At 44.5% G+C, this 20865-nt stretch overlaps 2 protein-coding genes across 2 annotated transcripts; both read left to right on the top strand.

Moving 5' to 3' along the window:
• Positions 1–2845: 2845 nt before the first annotated feature.
• Positions 2846–6211, top strand: HOXC13 (homeobox C13). Its single transcript, XM_007438786.1, has 2 exons — positions 2846–3509; positions 5955–6211. Exons 1-2 carry the CDS (start codon positions 2846–2848, stop codon positions 6209–6211), a joined length of 921 nt encoding a protein of 306 aa, XP_007438848.1.
• An 11292-nt stretch (positions 6212–17503) lies between these two features.
• Positions 17504–19608, top strand: HOXC12 (homeobox C12). The gene is made up of 2 exons (XM_007438785.1): positions 17504–18071; positions 19370–19608. The coding sequence occupies exons 1-2, from the start codon at positions 17504–17506 to the stop codon at positions 19606–19608; spliced, it is 807 nt and encodes a 268-aa protein (XP_007438847.1).
• The last annotated feature ends 1257 nt before the right edge of the window (positions 19609–20865 follow it).

The raw sequence follows: 20865 nt of genomic DNA, 5'->3' as shown, positions 1-20865 counted from the left end.
ATTTATATATAACCTCTTATGCCTTTTACATGTACTATTAAGTGTGTGTTGTCCTTTTGTTCAGTTTATTCTGCTGATTGATGCATGCATTGGTTTTATAAAATGAATTGCCAAAACAATTGAGAGCATGTCTCCTGTGTTATATCTGCGAAAATGTATATGAACTCTTTAAAGCATTCAGATTGTATTTTTAAAAAATGATTTCCATGTTCAGTGGTTTCTGTATTTCTTAAAGAAAAATTAAATCAGCTCTTTTGAAATAAGACGCGTTGGTTTTCTCCATTCCTAGCAATAGCCTGCCCATTGAACACCAGGGGCTCTTAGCCACTTTGATTTCACAAGTAAAGTTCATTTAGATTGTGGTGGAGGAGGCTGATTGGGAGCCAATTTGTCTATTTCGCCTTGACCTTGGACTTTGGCTGGTTTGGTTGCTGTACATGGAAAAGTGTAAGCATGAGTTGCATGTGAATCCTGAATATCTCTTTTGAAGACAATGCATTTTCAGCAGAAACTTCAGATGATTTCTTGGTTGGAATTTTAGATTTTCCAGTTTCCATTCATACCAGGGTGTTTTATTGATAGCAAGCAGTGGTTATCTTGGAGGTGCAAAAAGAGTAACTATTTATTCCTGCATTTATTGATAATTCTCCTTGAATTCTGGCAGTCAGACTCCAATCTAATGTGCAACTACTGTTTCTTAATATAGGAAAATATTGATTAAACATATATGCGGGTACCGTGAAGCCTGGATATTCAATCTTTCTAGCTGTACAGCTCCAATTATATTAGATTGGATATTAATTCATTTATTGGCTTCTGTATTTATTTGGGTAGACTCTTCTTGAATAGTAAGTGAACTTTGTTGACTGTAGTGGCATGGAAGCAATAGCCCTACCCATCTTTGTTTGAAATAGAAGGCACTGAATTCAGTGGGACCTGCTTTTGAGTAAACCTACATGATTTATAAATAACTATAGGCAAAGTTTGGCCACTATTTTTTCTCCACTCCACCTTCCTTTCTCAGAAAGGTACTTTCCCACACACCTCCAAAAGCCTAATATCTTCCTAATGTTCACTCATTTGCCAGAATTATTCTTTATAAAATGGGGAGGAAGAGCGTGGAGGAAGAGAGGGAAATGGAAGATCCCAGCTCCACTTGATATTTTTAAGCTAAATTTCCCATGGTTTCAAACACATCCATCTACATCAAAATAAGGAGAATTTTAAAAAATGGGAGACACATGTCTCTGAGAAGTAAATAAATAAATTAGCTGATCCCATCAGCCAGTACTGCCTGCAAAATGTTGGGGGCCAGCATTCATTGTAGCCATCAGTCTTAGGAAGAGTATCTTGCAATTCTTCCATTTCATTATAAGCCACCCATCTCAGATTCAGTTTATATTGTATACAGTCAGTTGCATTTATTGTCTTTTACACACACACACAATGCATGCACGTACTACTCAGAGTTGAGACTATATATGTAGTACACACAACAGTTCAATGGAAGAGACCATTGTTGCACTGTTCACTACTCCAATATTAAATGTTAACAACAATCTCACAATATAATCACAGCCAGGCTCTTTGAAATCACCAGTTAATTGATCACAAAATACTCAACATCATTAGGTTGGACTCATAGAAGGAACAAGCCTATAGAAAAAGTTGGAGTGCTTTGAAAGCATCTAAGATGCTCTTGGTGACTCCTTTCTATTTTCCCTATTGCATCTCTTTTATTTCTTTATGACTCAGTAACAGTTTGGTTGAAAAGTAAAATCCGAACAAAAAGAAGAAAAGTGGGGAAAACTAGCAAGCAAGATTTCAAATACCCCCTTCAGTGGAAAATAAGTTACAGTGTTGTTTTTCGTTTTTAATACTAATACAATTATATTAGACACTTCTTTGAAGCAAACGAAGAGTTAAGGTTTTTAAAGAGTTTCTCCTTCGAAAAATAAGATACTTTAAAAAAAAAAAGCAGTTGTACTGCGCAAATCTATCAGCTGATACACATATGTGAAAGCGAGCAGATATGATTCTCCCCACTCGCTCTGGAGACTGAGAAGAGAACATCCATTTCCGGAGCGATAAATGTCCAGATTCTTTAGTTCCCGTAAGATCCAAGAGTTGATTCCCAGAAATGGGGGGGGGGGGAGGTAAAGCACCACAACCGCACCTAAGCGCTACAATAAGATTTACCCTCCTCCGGTCTTTTTAGCAGGTCCTTTTGTCCTAATACTCCGCAGCTCTCCTTTTCCTTGTCAGATTATTACGTCGCTGCTCCGACCCTCACCCCAGATTTTCCTTCCCAGCGTTTTCCCTATTATGACAATTAGTAGATTTTCCTCTCGGTTCATCCCCCAGGTACCTCCGTCCACCGTTCCCTGATATATGAGCAAATACCTTTCTGATCAATACTCTATAATGAGAGAGGAAAACGCAGACAAGGAGCTAGCTAATTCCAATCACCATTTTTATATTTAGCGCTAAGGGGTGTGTGTGTTTTTTCCCCCCAAGGCAAAAAGGCTTTCACAGGACAAATCGCGAGCTCTTTGTGTCGGCCAAACATAGACCACCATCCCCCCTCCCCTTATTTATCTCCTCTCTCTCTCTCTCTCTCTTTACAATCAATGGGTGACTCACTTTGCCTTTAAAGATTTCTGCTTCTGTCTCAAGGCAGCAGCCAATCGGAGGCCTCCAGAGGTCACGTGGTCCGGCAGATTTCTTAATGAAGCAGACCCATCCCGCCGCCTCTGCGCATGCTCCTGGGTAAACAATATGTTGGGGACTTGTCTCTCTCTCTCTTTCGGAAGTCGAGTTTTAAAAAGCTCGGGCAGACCATGATATGACGACTTCACTGATTTTGCATCCACGCTGGGCGGACACTTTCATGTACGTGTATGAGGAGAACCCGAATGAAAATAATCAGACTAAAATCCCAGCCATGGAAGGGCTCAGTGGGAACTGTCCAGCCAGCCACTGCAGAGATTTAATCCCTCACCCGGTACTGAGTCGTCATTCCAGCACCATTGGGACTCACCAGGGTTCCGTTTACACGGAGATACCTGCTCCGGATGCAGCCCGGCAGTGTCCCGCGCCGCCCGCCTCTTCTAACGCCACCTTGGGCTACGGCTACCCCTTTGGAGGCAGCTACTACGGATGCCGGCTGTCCCATTCCCACAACGTGAACTTGCAGCAGAAGCCTTGCGCCTACCACCCGGCTGAAAAATACCCCGAGCCCAGCGGCTCCCTCCCCAGCGAAGAACTATCCTCCCGGGCCAAAGAGTTTGCTTTTTACCCGAGCTTTGCCAGCTCCTACCAGGCGGTCCCTGGCTATTTGGACGTGTCGGTGGTTCCCGGGATCAGCGGGCACCCCGAGCCAAGACACGACGCGCTGCTCCCCATGGAGGGGTACCAGCACTGGGCTCTTTCCAACGGCTGGGACGGGCAGGTTTACTGCGCGAAGGAGCAGTCGCAGTCCGCCCACCTCTGGAAGTCGCCTTTCCCAGGTAAGGCGCTCTCGATCGACCTCTGCTCCGCCGCGCTTGCGGATTTAGGCTGGGTAAACCTAGCTGGGTGAACTTGGTTGGGAGCGCTTCCTTGGGCGCGTAGGGTGGGGCGAGCGGGACCCGAGAGAGAGACTTCGAGCCTCCGCCTTGGAACTCTTTCGCGTGCCGTCTGGCAGCCGCGGAAGGTGCGCGGACGCGCCTGCTTTTATCCCTCTCCGCATGGGCTCCCGGTCGGGTTTTCCCTCTTTGCCTTTAATTTTGTTGGAATGCTTTAAATCAAGATTCTGAACCCAGGAAAGCAGGAGTCTCTCTTCTCCCCTGTCTGTCCCACCCCCTGCCCCCCTCGGAAAGGCTGGGCTTTTCAGAAGGATCCAGTCAATCGTGCTGGGCTGCGATCACAGAAGCAGCTGTCAAGTGGCGGGCATCTTAGGGATGCGTCTTGTAAAGCTCGGGGAGCGAGTGAGAAGGAAACGAGGCAATGCTTTCGCCTCTGGTTAGAAATCTGGAGTGAACGAGAGTCCACGAATCGCCCCGAAAGCAGAAGCGCCTCGGAATGACTGCCTCTCATTTAGAGAAGGAGATGAGAGACGAGAGATCGGCGAATGTCTTCCGCATTCGTGGGGTCCCCATCTTGCCATCGTCTCGGAATTGGCCAAAGGGATGGGTTGGAGCCCCCAAAGAGGAGTAAATAAGGTAGGAATCAGACACTGATCTTGGCAAGACGGGGGAGGGATGTCCCCTCGGATCGGGCGCAGCTCGCCAGCGATGCCTCTGCAAAGCGTTGCATGCTGGGGTTCCCTTCCGAGAGGAACAGGAATTCGAGCTTAGCGAGGTGGAAGGAAGGGAAGGCCTATCTGGATCTTACTGGATGTCAGCCGCCGGCGGGAGCAACCCCCCACCCCGCACGCCGCCGCTTTTTTATGCTAGAGAGAGAAGAGAGATCTACTTCTGTAATAAGTAGTTTTCCTCATCAGTGGGTTTTTCTCTCTCTCTCTCTCTCTCTCTCCCTTATGGGTGAGATCTGAAGAGCTGCTTCAAATATCTCCACTCTATTATCCTCAGTCCTTTTTCGTGAAGTCCTGATAGGCTCTTCTAGATGTATTTCCTTCCAATTCCCTTCCTTATACCCCTGTCATTCAAAGTCTGTCCCACTACCCTACCTTACTGAATCTTAAGGTCTTAATAAAAATCCCCAGGAAAGATTATCCATAGAGAGATTGTTGCTTCTCCTTCTTAGAGTTCTAAAAATATGATTGGAGAAAGTTATAACCTCTAAATGATGGGGAAAGTATTCAGGAAATATTTCTTTCTTACCAGTTATGAACGAAGACAGGTTGGAATAATTACTTGTAGAGGTGTTCTATTTTCTTCCACTGGGATTCATTTCATTGTTATTCTTATTACTATCGTGCACATTTTTTTTTTTTAAATCAAGTAGCTAGTTTGATTTTTCAATCTCTGCCTCAGGAAGCCTTTGGGGTAGTAGCGAGATAAGTATGGGGGGACTGATCCATGAGTGATTATAGTTAGTCATGAAGAATTGGCGATGGGGCACCACGGTATAAGTAACCATTACAACAAAGACTGAATGCCTTGATGAGAATTCATGGCCTCTCCAGCACGTTCTACAGTAGTGTAGGAAAATTACAGGGCTTAACAGCTGCTAGATACCTTCAAGGAAACAGAAATTCCCAAGCAGTTATCTCAGTAGGTGAATATGTTTAGCACTTATCATAAGTAATGGAGGACTTGAAGAGAGTAACTCTGATGGAGCCAAAATGGGGATGGTCTTTATGTTCCCTAGATCATCTGGGGAGGGGGAGGAGGAGGAGGCTTCCAAGCAACCTGCCTACATACGCAGGGTTGCTTTTTCAGGAAGGCTATAGTCTCGCTGTTGTGCTGATTCCACAACCCTGCTGAGTTAAAGAGATCAACTAGGCTAGAGAAGAATCTGTATCTGAAACCCATGTGTTAATTAATGTCATTGGATGCTTAGAAAGGAGGTGTGGAAAGTTAGATTCTGTTTCCAGTTTTATGAATGTTGGAGTTCCCGTTAGACTGCCCTGTTCGCCAGGGTCCTTATCTATGACTTGATGCTCCTTTGCAACTGCTGTGGACAAATCTCCCTTGAAATAAACCAAATGCATGGACTCATCTCTTGTTCAGCCTGCACCCCATTTCCCAGACACACTTCTCATATTCTGCACCCACTCCCCCCTGCACTCCCAAATTCACCCCCTCCTCTCAGATCTCATTTTCTTGCTCTCTCACTTCCTATCCCACTGGAGTGCTACTTTTCTGCCTATCCCCTACCTAATGTCTGGAAGAGGCATCCTCCAGCCAGTTGCAAGACGCTGTTTAACCGTCTTCTTTCTCGCTCTCGCTCTTCCTCCCCTCTCGCTTCTCCACCCCCTTTCCTCTCCTCTGTTCTCCCCGTCTTCACAGATGTGGTACCTCTTCAGCCAGAAGTGAACAGCTACCGTAGGGGCCGGAAGAAAAGGGTCCCTTACACGAAAATCCAGCTGAAAGAATTAGAAAAGGAGTACGCGGCCAGCAAGTTCATTACCAAAGAGAAGAGAAGGAGGATTTCTGCCACCACCAACCTTTCCGAGCGCCAGGTCACAATCTGGTTTCAGAATCGCAGAGTGAAAGAAAAAAAGGTTGTTAATAAATCTAAGACACCCCACCTACATGCTACCTGACACAGAAATCTTTCAGGAGGAGGGACAAAATAAAAATAAAAAGCGGGGGGGGGGGGAGACAAGAGAAACAAATACAAATATTTATCTGGTAAATTTGTATAAATAAAAAATGCATTGAATTTGATTATTTAAACACAGGCACACACTCCAAGGAGCGGTGAAGAATAAAGCTACCATCTCTGGGTTATTCTTCTGTCCATTTATTGCTGTCCCTTAACTGTGAAGCTGATTGCCCGTCTTAAAATCCATTTTTCAGCGTTTTTAAATGTGCACACTTATTTTTAAAAAAGGGGAGACAGGAGGGGGAAATTCTCTCTCCTCCCCTTCTCCCTTCCTCCCTCTCTCACATACACATACAGTATATACGTACACACACACTTTTGCTGTGTTGGGATTCTGAGTGATTTTGTTCTTTCTTCCTTTTCTTTCTTTCTCTTCTAGGTCTGTATTATAGTCCAGCACTTTCCCTTTGCCATATTTCCCATGTATTTGGCTGTTTTTGTCTTTTATGTTTCAAAAACAAAAAGCAAAAACTATAAACGTTACATATGAAGAATTATTCACTTTTTTTTTTTAAAGTTAGACCTAAAATATAAAATGAAAAAAATAAGGCTGCTACTCAAAACTGCTGAGGGGGGTCTTTTTGTCTGTGTCCCTTAAAACATGCGGTTGTTACGTGCAACTAACTTTATGTCGTTCCTGAATGCGAAGTCACTGACTGTGGAATAATTAGGATTGGGTCTGACAAAAACAGCCGCTCCATGATTTCAATAAAGATGGGGGAAAATAGATTAGACTTCCCTATTGGCATAGATGGGACTGAAAACTCTGGCAGGATCATGCCCTTAATAATAATTACTGTTTTGATTTTCTAGATTATGGTCTCATTACAGCTGATTTATTATTATTGTGTGTTGGTTTTACTACGCTAAAACAGGAATGTTATCAATTATAAGGAAAGGTGCACGATAAGGCACTATGGCTGGATGTTTCCTTTTGTTTTTCGGATTTCTGTTCCCGGAGAGCAACGTTCTTTTGCCTTGTTAAAATGACTCACTTTTTAAAACCAACAAATGTCCTGTATATGTATATAATGTTTTGTCCGAATGATATGTACCGAATATTGAGTGCAGAATACATTTCTTAAAAATAAATTGCTCTCTTTCTTTCGCCGCTACCCCCCCCCCCCGCCTTTCCCTGCCTTGAAAACAAAAAGTCTAGCTGATTGATCTGATATTTCCCTTGATATTAGGATGGAGGGGCTTAAAGTCCGGTCTGGTGCAAATGTGGGGTTATTCACAATCGAATCCAAGTTGTGAGAAAGGGAAAGTTTCCTCTCATTCCTAAACGTCTTTTTGTGGAGCAATTCCATTGGAATCTCTAGGACTCCTCCAGAAGGGAATTGCCGATCGGTTTCAACCCAGGTGGGGGTTTTGCTTTGTTTTGGAGTTTATGGGAGGATTCCCGGAGCTTCACCTGCAGGTTGAGGCGATCGAGTTGGTTGGGGAGACTAAAAATGGAGAGGAGGAAGTTTGTCCCTGGACGAAGTAGCAGAAAGCAGAGAAAGGCAAAAGTAAAGTGAAAAGCCCTGTCTCTTTTCTTAAGAGATACTGACTAGCAAATGGACTAAGCAGCATTTAGGAAGATGGCTTTAAAAGAAAATTTGTTTGCTAACTATCTTAACCAGTGATTTTTATTTCAGTGAGGACTTTGATTGTATTACCTTTGTTCTGTTTTATGCCTTACGTTTCTTTTTTTAATTGTTGAAAGCCACCGTGAGTGTTGAAACGAACCGAAAAAGGGGTGGGGTGGGTAGAAACTCAGTTACAAATAAACTAATGGGGCCCTTCCAGTGAAAACGCGGCAGAGGCGGAGAAGGGGGTGCCAGAGGAAGGTGGGCTCTGACCCGAGTGCAGAGTCGCGGGCCTTGCGCTAGCGCAGGGAATCCCCCCTTAGTTTCCCCTCCTGGTGCTAAGGACCTGTTGCCTTTTTCATCCGAGCGTAAGCTCGCCTTATCACCTCGCCCAAAGAAACCAGAATCGCCCTGCTCAGCAACACCGCTATTTCCAAACTCCCTTCAGAATAATTCCACCAGAACCCGGAGGGCCATTTCTCAGTCGGAAGACACGCATTGGACCGGGCTGAAAGACCCTCGGCGGCCAAGTCTTGCAGGCAAATTCATGCACGACAAGAAGCGAGGCCCCGCGCGGAGGCCAAGTTTCCTTTGGATCGCCCGATCCCTCGACCTCTTGCAGAAGATCTGTTTCCTAAAGCAAGAGTTCCCCTCTCTAATGTTTACTCAAATTAATTACGTCGTTAGATTGTCCGGAGCAAGCCCTTCGAAAGCGCTGCAAACCTAGCCAGTGTTAGTTTTCCATTCAAGAAGAGCCGAGGAGGGAGTTCTGCACGAGTCATCCTGAGAACTTCCGTTCTTAGCCAAGCAAAGGTGGGCGAAGAGGCAGGTAACAAGCAACGGAAAGGCTCGGGTACTTGGCGAAGTTTGTGTGTGTGTGTGCCCCTGTCCTCCGCCTGGCTACAGCTCAGCATGCTATTCCCTTTCCTGGAAATCTACGGGGACAAACTTAAAAATGACATAATTCTGCTGGATTCTGACCGGTGGAAATTATTGTACAAGAGAAGCTTCACCTGCCTGCAAAAATGCAAATAATTCTCTATATATGTGTACACCCACATACACAGGGACTGTTGCACTCTACTCCTATACTTTCCCCCTTCCAAGCAAAGAATTGGGGTCTTCTGACTGCATAGTGTTCCGGAAATAAGGGCCAATAATCAGAACCAGCAGTGATCTAAACTTGTACAACAGCTTATGCTCTACAAATACAGATCATCAGCTGCTGCTTTTAGAATTTTCCCTACAAATGATCTGGAGAACACAGAGCTCAGATAACCCCTTCTCCTCTCTCACTACACAACACCCAGTGTTTTCAGTTTGCTCTGGTATTCAGTATGTTTCTGTATTTTATAAAGGTTTACATTCTTAAAGAAGACTCAGTTTACCATCATTCTTGGTAAATCATGCTGAAAGGCTTGTGTATCCTCTTGGCATAAGGTCAAGGCTTTGAGATAGATAGATAGATAGATAGATTAGATGATAGATAGATAGATGTCCATCTACTTTTTAATGTTGTTAACCTAAGTAGATGGCAAAAAATATATCCGCACATTTGCTCACCTCAGTTGAGATTTCTAGCATCACAGTGACAATAATTTAAAAACCTATGTATTTCTGGCAGCTATACTGAGTTTGAGAGATATAAAGACATTGCTGTAAACTGTCTGATTCAACTAGGAATCCATCTCTCTCTCTCCTGATGGAATTCAGTCTCCATATGACCCACCTTAGTCAATCATAAAAGGGCCTTTCTTTGGGATAATGTGGGTGGGCATTTACATGGTAGATGGCATTTTCTGAAAGTTCCTGACTTCCCCTTTCCAAAACCCTGGTTACAATTTGAATTAATGGATCGAAAAGTCCCACTTTAGGCCAAGACTGTCATGTGGTGTCCCCACTTCCCGGAATGAACTTGTTTTGAAAATTCATGGCAATGAGTTTGGGATAGTTAAATCACAAATAAGTCAAAGTCTTAAGGCCAGTAGCAACATTTTGGCTATTTCCACATTTATGGCTTGTAGCATCTTATGGCACTACTCAGCCATCACAGTGCAATAAAAAGCCTATCTTAACTTCTGATGTACTGCCATAGTGATGGCTGGATGCTGCTGTAAGAGGTAGGACTCATTCGTGCAGAAATAGCCAATTCCATTATTATTAATTTAAGGAAATCTGCTTGAATCTAAGGATTCCCGTTGAAACAAAATGGTGTGCAGCGGATTGCTCCTTCTCTTTAGGAGAAATATTGCTGGCTTGTTTTGATGCTGGATATGAAATGAGATGGTAGGCCATTAGAGGGGAATATCTGTAACCGAAAAAGGGAGAAGGATTAGTCCAAAACTCAAATATACTAAGCAGACAAAACATTTATGAGTAAGATGTTGCAATTTCTCCAGGTTCCTAAAAGAGAAGTCTCTGTTCAATAGTTCAGTAGAAATATTTCCCTCTCTCTTTTGAAGTTAATAGGAAAAACCAAGCTAATACAGCAGGCTCTGTTTGCCTACAGTTCAGCAAAACCAAAACTCCTGTGAGCAGATTAAGATTGCGATCGTACACTCCTTTACCTTGGAGTAAGGCCCAGTACATCTGTAGAACCTATTTCTAACCGTACATGCATTAGGTATTGCTATAATTGTAAGGAACTGGCTTGGCCTCGTTCTATAAACAGGGCTTATGACCCCAGTGCTGTTCAAGTGGGTATTTAGGTTCCATTGATGAAATACACAACTTGATTTCATGAATATTTACTCAAATGCAAATCCATTCAAACTACAATGTTAAGCTCAACAATAGTGCACCCCAATGGGGAAGAAAGGCCCATTGATGTCAAATGGATCTCACTTCCAAAAAGTATTTTCCAATTAAGGCATTACTGACAGATTTAGCAGGGTGATAGAGTCAAATGGACCTTGAGATAAGTGGAAAAGACCACAGAAAAACATGTGAGATCTGCCCCTGGGCAACGGAACTGCATTGCAATTCCTTCAGTGCAGGAGGCAACTTCGGATATCTTCCTGTTTGTTCAGTATGATATCTTTCATATGAATCTAGCTTTCCTTTGACTGTATTGGTACTCTTGCCTTCATATTTACTGAACTTCTGCAAATGCATTCCAAATCAAACACTTGACTTCATCTACACTTTATTGATTGGGCTTCTTGAATGAAAAATGGGACTCACCTACCTCTTAGAGTCCTGTCTTTTTGTTGTCTGCTGAGACATAAGCCATATTAAAATTTAGTCATAAATAAAGGTACATGGGATTACAGGCTTAGATAGTTACCACTAGGCGTCTTCTGAACTGGTCTCCAGAAGGCCTACCTCTCAATGTATCCATTAGTCTTTAAGAGGGCAAAGCCTTCTCTGTTTCTGTAATTATATTGAAATTATATTTACTCATGACTGCAGTAAAGATCATATGTTGAATAACAATGTTATATTGGGCAACAAAGTTGATTCCAGAGACAGATGACACTGGAATATATTTACTACTAATGTTAATGGCAGATTAGACCTTGATTTCAGTGGGATGTTGATGTCTAATGGACAAGTCAGCTTTGGAGGAATGAACCAAGTTTCTAAGGATATGGCTATAACATGAGACACATCATGTACAGTTTTTTATAAGTGTTCCCAACAGAAGGCACAGTCAAGACCACAGGTCTCCAATATCTTAAGGTATAGTCTTCAACCTCATTCATGCTTACCTTTCCCACTGCTAAATAAGGTTTGTTGTTGAATTACGCTACACTCTTATTCCCCCTCCTCTTTATTAACATTCCAACAAGCACTTGTGATCGTAGTAAAGGAAAATGCTCCTCAGGGTCTTCAGGGTCTTATGGGAGACAGAATAGGTAAGGAAGAAGTAAAGCAGAGAAAATGTATTTTAAGTAGCTGGTAGCTGCAAGGCCTTACCTAAGGCAGACAGTCAGCTGGCCAACTGGCTTTTGTTTGCAATGTTATGAACTTATCTCATATTAAAATTCTGCATACTTAACACAGAGCTGGTGGGAGTGACATGGAGCAATAGTTTTTTCTCTCAGTCCCTTTCTGATCCAGGAGGGATATCCTATTCCTGCCAATGGACCTTCTTCCAAGGGCTGGATGCAGACTGGCACCTGGATGAGAGAGCTGTGACATCATTGTAGGGCTAGCCTTGACCATGACTATGCAGCCCATTTGACCTTGGCATCACCAGCTTTGGGTGTAATCATCAAGAAGGCAAAACCCTTGATCTTCTGGCAACCAGTACTGATCCTCCTAAGTGTCTTTTGGCTCCATTTATAGATAAACAAGGTGTCATTTCCAGTCTAGACAGGCAGCCTAATGACCAACAATAAAAGCATGAAAAGGAAGCACCACAAGTTTAGCCTTTTCTTTCCTTTGTATCAAGTGCTTTGAATAAGGTTTTAACTATGGCCTTTTTATAGGTAAAGGCCCCTCTCTCCAATTTCCGCCATTTCCCAGTTATGTATCACTTGCACTTGGAAGTTAGTTGTTTTAGAGGTTTCTAAAGTCCTCCTTTTATGGAACGAGGAGAATGTGTGTCTTCTCTCATTAGGATGTAAGGCTGAAGAAACAGGGAAAATCCTTTGCGTACACATTTCTATCCCAAAATAAGGACTACTGAGTTCAATGGGATCAATTTCCAGGTAAGTGTGCATATGTGTGTTTATCTGCATGTATATGCATGATTGGAACTTTGGTTGCTCAATTGCTGTATTAGTTTTACTTCTTCCCTGTCCCTCCCTTTAAATCCATAGAACAGTCTTTGCAATAACTTATTAGTAAAAGTCTGGGAAGGGACAACTGGTACACCATGCTAGTGAAATAAGAGGACTAGATTTCATCTGCATGAAAACCCAGGGTACCATCGTGGGCAGAGTTTGTAGCCACAAAACTTTCCATGAGAACATCTTATCACAGGAATCAAGTAGGTTTAAAAGGGTTGCAAATATGATTGCTCCTTATTAAAGAGGATTGTATGGTTACAAAGGAGATATCTCAAATCTGACAATGATGGTTGGATAGATAGTTTTCATGTGTATCAATTTTTTTGTGGAACCCCTAATATAAGTCTGAAAAAAACCATTTAAAGATGGTGATCCAGTGCATGAGGCTAGGAAGTAAGACCCATTGAAATCAATGAGACCAATTTTCACAAATTTAGAATGACACTGATTCTCCTAAAAAAAATCAAACAATGAAAGGAAGAACACACAAATATACACAATTATTATTATTATTTTGTCTTCTTCTTGGTCTTACATCCCTGAAGACATAGTGAACTGGTTTACATATAAATCCAACAGGAGACGGATAGCCTCTGCTGGCAGTGCTGGGGAAAATGTAGCTGCATCATAAGCATTTAACTCTTAAGAGCACACTGGGAGGATCTTAAGGCAGAATTCCTGAATTTTAAACTGCCTTCTTACTAGAATCCATGAAGAAGAAGAAGAAGAAGAAGAAGAAGAAGAAGAAGAAGAAGAAGAAGAAGAAGAAGAAGAAGAAGAAGAAGAAGAAGAAGTAGTCCAAAGTATTTATGCATTCCCTGCATTTCCTTTGTTTTATACAATCCATAATGTTCTTCCTCTTTCATCTCTTTTTCATCCACAGTTTGTATGAACTATTCAATTTGCATTATTCAGCCTTCTTGCTGATTTAGTTTAAATGGGATCATTTCCATAGCTTTTACTGCTCATATCCACATGTGACCACTTGTTCATAAATATATTCTGGTATCCTCAGAGATTTTCCAAGGAAGCTAACAAAAATTTTGCATAGTGCCAATACTATAGATCTCAGAGCTACTCTTATTTTTATTTTGGTATGCCTGTCATTAAATTAAATTAGGAGGAAAGCGATTTGGGTAGTGATTTGAGGGTTGTTATTTCTTTCCTTATTTTTTTCTAGTAAGATATTGCAAACCAGAACTGGACTACATATTAAAAAGGGGGCAGGGGGGAGGAATCTAGAACTCAGAATTCTTTTAAAAGTATACTTATCCACTGGAAGGTTAAGTTTTCTTATATTTTTTGGAAGTGAATTACCTGTTTTTCCACATACACATACTTTTAAAGTTAATATGTTGATCACTTGATGGGAAGTAATCTAGAAAGTAACATTATTGCAGGCTGAGTTCCACCCCTTCTCCTTCCCCGAAAGCCTAGTTTAGGAGATGGTGAAACACCAGGGGATACGAGAGCTACATTAAGGCAAGAATCCAGAGACCAGAGAGCACTGCCGAAGAGTAGAATGATCTGCCAGCCAAAAACTGGACTGTCTATTTAGAACCGCTGAGAGTTATCTTGAACAAAACTCCAGAAAATGCTGAAGTGGGGGGAGAGCTCTTTTCTCTCTTGCAAGAGCTGGGGTGTCCTTTCAAGTCACTCATTTGCATACGATGAAGAAGCCATTTCATACCCTAGACAGTGACCTTGAACTGGCCAAAGCGCCCTCCGATTTCAAGACTTTCTCAGGTTCCTTTCCTCTCCATCCTACCCCGAAATGCTTTTATGAACAATGGCTCGGCAGAAAGAATCAAGTTTCTTTAAAAAGCCCAAAGTCGATCTTCCTCTAGGGTGGAGGTGAGAGTTTGGAAGCAGCTGCTCTTCCTTTTGGGACGTATTTGTGCCGGCCTAGCTGAGTTTTCTTTTGTTTTATTTCTCAACGAAAGCTATTGTGAGTGTTGGGGAGGAGGAGAGGAATGGTGAAAACTTGGCTTAAACTGTTTAAACTCGAAGAGAGAAATCAGATGTGTGGGATAAACGCGTGGGAGGGAAGATCGTTCACCTTGTCCTACTTAAGAAAAAAAAGGGGGTAAGTTCTTCCACCTTCTTTAAATTAGTGATATTACAGTAACGTCGCAGCTTTAGCCTCCAGAATATTTTATTTTTAGAAACTGTAGTAATTACATTGTTTTGCATCAGAAAGTGGGATACATGCCCCTCTCCCTGCCCACCCCCACCCACCCTTCCTTCCTTCTTTTTCTTTCTTTCTGCTTCAGCACAACTTGGATTAGAAAGTTGAACAAATCCTACTCAGTCCAGTGAATTTTCTCTCTAGAAAGAGCTCTAGGATTCAAATCTTGAAGACTTTGCTGTCAGCAAGTCTCATGCTCATCGATTCATATGGGTTTACTCAGAAGTAATTTTTCATGAAGGTAAGGGGACTTACTCCCTCAGAGTAGGTAGGATCGCAAACCTCAGATTTGCACCAAAAAGGCGGGCTGGTTCTTCATTTAGGTTTCTTTTCTTTGCAATAGATCATCCTAGGAGTCTTGAAATAACATCACCACCATGCATTTTTCCCCATCAAGTTTGGGGAGCTGCCAGATCAGTCAGCTCCACTACAAAGGATGTAAATGGGGAAATTAATATTAAGAAGGAGCAGAAATATCAGGTTGTTTCTCCTTTAATAGAACGGGAAAATAGTCGTGGTGATTTGATTAGCACGTGCTGATTATCCTATTATTAACGTCTGGACTGAGTCAGATCAACAGCTGATGCTCCACCTTGCCTATCTATCTCGGAAGAATGTCCCTGGCGGTACAGACTAGCGCCTTGTGAACAGTTAAGCAGCTTAACTGTTCCCACTGAGGTCAATGAGATCGCGAAGGTGTAACGGTGGGTAGGAGTGAAATCACAGGCGTCTATGCGGTAAATCAACTTGAAAACGTTTGGAGCTTCGCTGCCAGCAAGAGCTAAGTCCAGGGGTTTTTTTTGGGGGGGGGGTTGAAAAAGAGATCTGCTCTGGTAGTATAAAGGGATGGGATGGGACCTCCGCCAGTTATCTGCACAATTCTTGTCCTCCTGTTGTAAGAGCCCTAATGCGGACGGAAGGGTTTCTCGGACCGCCTGGAGGATGGCGTTGCTCTGTCACCCTTAGCAAGAGAACAAAGCCACGCGGGCTCGCAGGGAATGTAACAGAGATCGCACCAAAGGACAAACCAACAAGCCCAAATGTAGGAGCAATCTGGCTTGCCTACTTGTTAGGTTGCCCAACAGTTTCTGCAGAGGAGCGAATAGACAAGCAAGGGGCCTCCACTGAACTCGGGTACTGTGGAGAGCTGCTCTGCTGCATCTGGAGAGGTTAAAAATTGAGGGAATCCTCCCTAAGGATGCTTCAACTGGTTTAGCCGGATACCGAGTCCTCACATCAAGACATGTGCTGGAAAGAAGAACCAGATACACAGACCTGCACGAAGGGAGGCGTGCTGAAAGGAAATGTGGAAGATCAGGGAGCTGCCCCTTTAATGGGATTAAGAAATAAAAGTGCTTATTTGATTAGCACGTCATTCTGGCTAGCGTTCCCGCTGTTGGCCATCCTCCCAACCTAGCTGGGGAAGAGGGAATAGCCCTTAATGTGGAGGAAGCCCGCTGTTAATCCTCCTGGATTTTAAGGCCCCAGAGTAACACTGAATGAAAGGGCACAGAGCTTCTGTTTCTTGGCTTGCTTCGATTATCTGGGGGTGGGAGAGCAGAAGTCTTTAAGGAGCCTTCCCGCAAATTGAAAGTTACCTATATTGGGGTATTTACGGTAATTGAGCCGTCGGTTCTTGGAAATGGTGTCTACAGTACAAATTCCTTCTTTCTGGAAGGGGGAGGAAGAGAAGCATAGCCTTCCCACAAACTAAACATCTCTTTCGAAGGGTGGAGGTTGGATTTCTCCTGAATTCGGATGGCTTTGGAAGGGTCTCCGAGTCAGTCTGCTTTCTCCGAAGAACCCCCGCCCCCGCCTGCAGCAGTTGCCCTTCCAACAGCGCTCTTCCGAGGGACAATGTACCACATCTCTCCTGTAAAGCAGGACGTGATTAAAAACCCGACTCCTCTTTGAACTGGAATTAAAGATCTAGAAACTGTTCCTCGCAGTTAGGACAGGTGAGATCGAGGAGAGGGAGAAGTCTCCGACCCCCTTTGTTCAGTGGATCTCATCACAAAAGAGGATCCCCGGGCAAGGTCGCCGACAGGAATCGGCGCGCTTCCTGTAGTTCCTTTCTCTTCTCTTCTTCTAGACAGAAGGAAAACGCATCTCCTAAATGCAAACGCTGCTTCTGCTGTTGAAAAATAAATACATAAATAGGATTTTAGAAAAGGAGAAAGGGGGAGAATTTTCTCCTAAATGCAGAGAGAGATTTTGTGATACTCTGCCCCGTTATCTCTAAATGCAAGCCTGTTGCGGTTAGATTCATTCCTCTTAAAGAGCCTGTAAACTTTATATGACACAATATCTAATAGGAATTTATTGGGGAGATACTGTAAATTTCAAAGGATTAATTAATAGAGGAGCTAATTAATGAAAACACGGCTTAATTTTTGCCAGCTGCTTAAAGGAACTCAACGTGCTAGGGAGAAAGAGGTGGCATTCCTTTATGGAAAAAGAATTGATATGCATATTTTCTTTACAACACTTCTGGTTTCTCAAGGCAGTGCTTAATGCACGTTTTATTTTAAAAGGTGTGTGTGTGCGCGCAAGACCCCGACAGGCAGAACTTCGCGTTGTGTTTCGTCTCAAATTGCGAGAGGTGGGAGGCACCCTTTCTTAACGCAAGTTGGCGCTCACGTGACCCTTCCGGACCAATCGGGTGGACCTTTAGGTTTAACTATGTTTAATGTCAGATAGCAATAAACTAGAAGCTCTTGGTCAGGCCCGCGGAAATGGGCGAACATAATCTCCTTAATCCTGGGTTTGTGGGACCGTTGGTGAACATCCATACGGGAGACACCTTCTACTTTCCCAATTTCCGAGCCTCCGGAGGACAACTACCCGGCTTGCCGTCTCTCTCCTATCCAAGACGGGACAATGTCTGTTCTTTGCCCTGGGCATCCTCAGAGCCCTGCAACGGATATCCCCAGCCCTACCTCAGCAGCCCCGTGTCCATTAACCCTTCCTTCAGCCGAGCCTGCGACCTAGCTAGAGTGGAAGAGAGCAAGTGCTACTATAGGGAGGCGTGCTCCGAGAACGCGCCCCTCAAAAGGGAAGAGAGAGTTAGGGACGCTGCCTTGATGCCCCTCGAGTCGGGCATCCCCAATGGAATGAGCGGCAATTTCGGCAAATTTGATTATCCGGCTCCCGAGGCGGCGGTGTCCCACGACCCCCCTTCTTGCCAGTCCTTGGAGTCAGACTCCAGCAGCTCCTTGCTCAATGAAGGGAACAAGGGCGCAACCAACGAGCCGTCCGCACTGGTCTCCCCTCTCAACCAAGGAAGCAATCTGTCCGCTGGGGGTAAGATCCTGCGCCTGGGAGGAAAAGAGTCGGCTCTTCGTAATCAAAGCAAAACGGATTTATGCAACGCCTTCTGCTTCCCTTCCCTCCTTCTCCCTTCCCTACCTCTCCCTCCGGCTGGGAAAGTCTGCTCGAAATTCCAGGAAATTAGCAGCTGGGCTGCGCCCGCCCGCCTGCCGATTTGTGCCAAGCCACTAGGGGTAGCCCTCAAATGCCTCGCGCTTTATTAGGAGGTGCTTCTTTTAAAAGAAAAAGGCCTATAAACATGTAAATATCCCATAAAAGGGGATCGCGAGGGCCCAGGCAGACAGACAGGAAGGCGATTTCCTTTGCCTTTTTCTCCCTACCCCTTTCCAATCTCTAAGCAGCCTGGCCGTCTCCGGAGCGATCGAGCGGGGTGGCGGTGGTCGGGATGACACTTTCTCGATTTATTAAAAGTTCGCAGGCGTTCTTCCTTAGTCCGGGGGGAAAGTCCCCACCAGGGGCGGTTGTTTTGTGGGTTATTTGCTAACTCTGGTAAAGTGGGCTATTCCAGACCACAACCTGGACCGGGTCCTTCTGGAAGAAGGGGACCAAGTTCTTCCTAGAACTTGGTTCTCAACACTTCGTTCTCGCCTCACTACACTGTCCAGCGCTTCCCATGCAAACCGGGGAGGTGCTCGTCCTGAATAAAGAGACACCATGAACAACAATAATAGCACGTCCTCCTGTTAGATGCTCGCTTCTCCCATCGGAAGCTCTTCCGGGATCGGTTCGGTCTTCCTTTCTTGCGGAGCGGCAGCGGGTAAAATCTGGCCCTTCCCTCTCTGGCTTTAGGGCTCTGTACTCCCTCCTCCCTAAAGTTCTCTCAAACTGGCTTCCGAAACTGTACCAGCCCGTGGGGCACCTGAACTCCTTGCCTATCAAGGTACGGAAGCTCTTATTCTGCTGGTGGCCTTGTTCTGTTGGGGATCCTTTGCTTCTTAATATTCCTTCCCAAACAACAACTCTAGGCAATGTCTCTGCCTCCCTCCCTCCCTCTAAGAGAAAATGTTGGCTAGCTGTTAACCTCTGAATGTCTTTCCAGATCCTAGCAGTTTTGAGAACTTTCTTTTCTTTTCCTTAAGGGACGGTGCTGCGTATGGCGTAACTTCCCTAGAATCTGGCATTAAAGAAGTAAAGGGGGGTCTGTCTTTCTGAGAAGTGGAAGACCTGAGTAAAAGGAGAGAAGGATCGCTTCTGAGATATGTGCCTTCTCTCCCTTGCTCTCGCGCTCTTTCTCCGTGTATTAAATCTCCTTTCAATCACCCTGTTCTTAGGTGCCCCCTGGTATCCGATGCACACGAGGTCCCGCAAAAAGCGAAAACCCTATTCGAAGCTGCAGCTAGCGGAGCTGGAGGGTGAGTTTATGGTCAATGAATTCATTACCCGCCAAAGAAGGAGAGAGCTTTCAGATCGGCTAAACCTGAGTGACCAGCAGGTGAAGATCTGGTTCCAGAACCGGCGGATGAAGAAGAAAAGACTCCTGCTCAGAGAGCAAGCGCTTTCTTTCTTTTAGAGTTCCTCAGACAGATCCACGGTGGGGAACTACCGAGACTCTTCTAGCCTTCGTGGTAGCTGATTGTCCTAGGACTCTTAGCGGATATGGTTGAGATTTTATTTTCCTTGAATAATAATGTTATTAATATTAATCAGTATCCTTTTCAAAAAGCCCAGCAGTAGGCGTGTGGGTGTGAGAGAGAATAGGAGAAAATGTTTCTCTTCCGCTCTTAAATCTGTTGGGAAGCGGTTAGAATGTGAATGCGCAGATACCAGGGACCGCCTCCCGCAGTCCGCATGGGTTCCTACAGCTAAAATAGACTTGCCAACCAGGGTCGGGAGCGCTTCGTGAATGCAATTTCAGCTGGATCCTTCTCGGCTTAGGCAAGCCGCCATACGTGCGCTTTCCCGAACACCTCCCGAGGCTCCCTCACTTTGTTTTCTCCTGACACTGGTGGTCGGGTTAGGTAGCTCGTCTGCAGGGAGAGGCAGAGAAGAAAGGTGGTTGAAAACGAAGTCGCGCCCCCGTAGCCGCTGCTCGGCGGGGTCCTGTTGGGATTTGTTATTCGCTGGAGAAAAAGCACAAGGGGATGTGACCTTCGTCTGAAATCACTTGGGACGGTTCTTCTGGCGGCTGGCGAGCCAGTTTTACAGGTTGGCCAGAGCTGGCTTTCAAGGCGAGATTCAGGAGGCGCCGACTGTGGTACCCAGGTGAGCTGAATATCTCCATCTCTAACGACGCAGATGGTACAGATCATCTACCCAGCTGTCTGTCTACCCCTTCCGGGTGCTTAGGAAATCGGAGCATCCTGGTGCTACTCGGAAGTTATTTTCCTGAAAGTCACTGCGGCAGGAGAGTGGGACCGCTCACTCACGCCGCCACCCATACGCAGGGTGGTTCACAGGCTACAGTTATCTATAAGTGTGTGTGTTGGGGGGGGGGGGTTGTCTTTAATTAGTGAGATTCACTTCCATAGGATTGCAAAAGTTTTTAAAAATCGGAAAATTCTTAAGGAAGTTACCTCATTTATTGTATGTATTTCTTTTATTCATGAACTGAGCCTGCCTCCCGTGTCAGCAGGCTGGCTTCTTTGCAATCTCCCCACCGTACCCCTCCCGCCGTGCTTTCTGCTCCCTGCCGGTCTCCCTCCCCTGATAGAATGCTTAACAATAATTTCAATTTGTGCTTAATAATAGCTCCGTTGAAGGAGAGGTTGTGCTGTTTATTATGCTGTTCTATTTATTGACGATTAAGATGGTGGTGAGAAGCGGGGGA

The sequence above is a fragment of the Python bivittatus genome, unplaced genomic scaffold (genome assembly GCF_059951505.1).
Source record: "Python bivittatus isolate LINGU-HERP-01145 unplaced genomic scaffold, Pbiv_v1 ctg000220_np1212, whole genome shotgun sequence".
NCBI classification, from domain to species: Eukaryota; Metazoa; Chordata; class Lepidosauria; order Squamata; family Pythonidae; genus Python; species Python bivittatus.
Note: the sequence above shows the minus strand (reverse complement) of the source record. Positions and strands in the feature narration are given on the sequence as shown.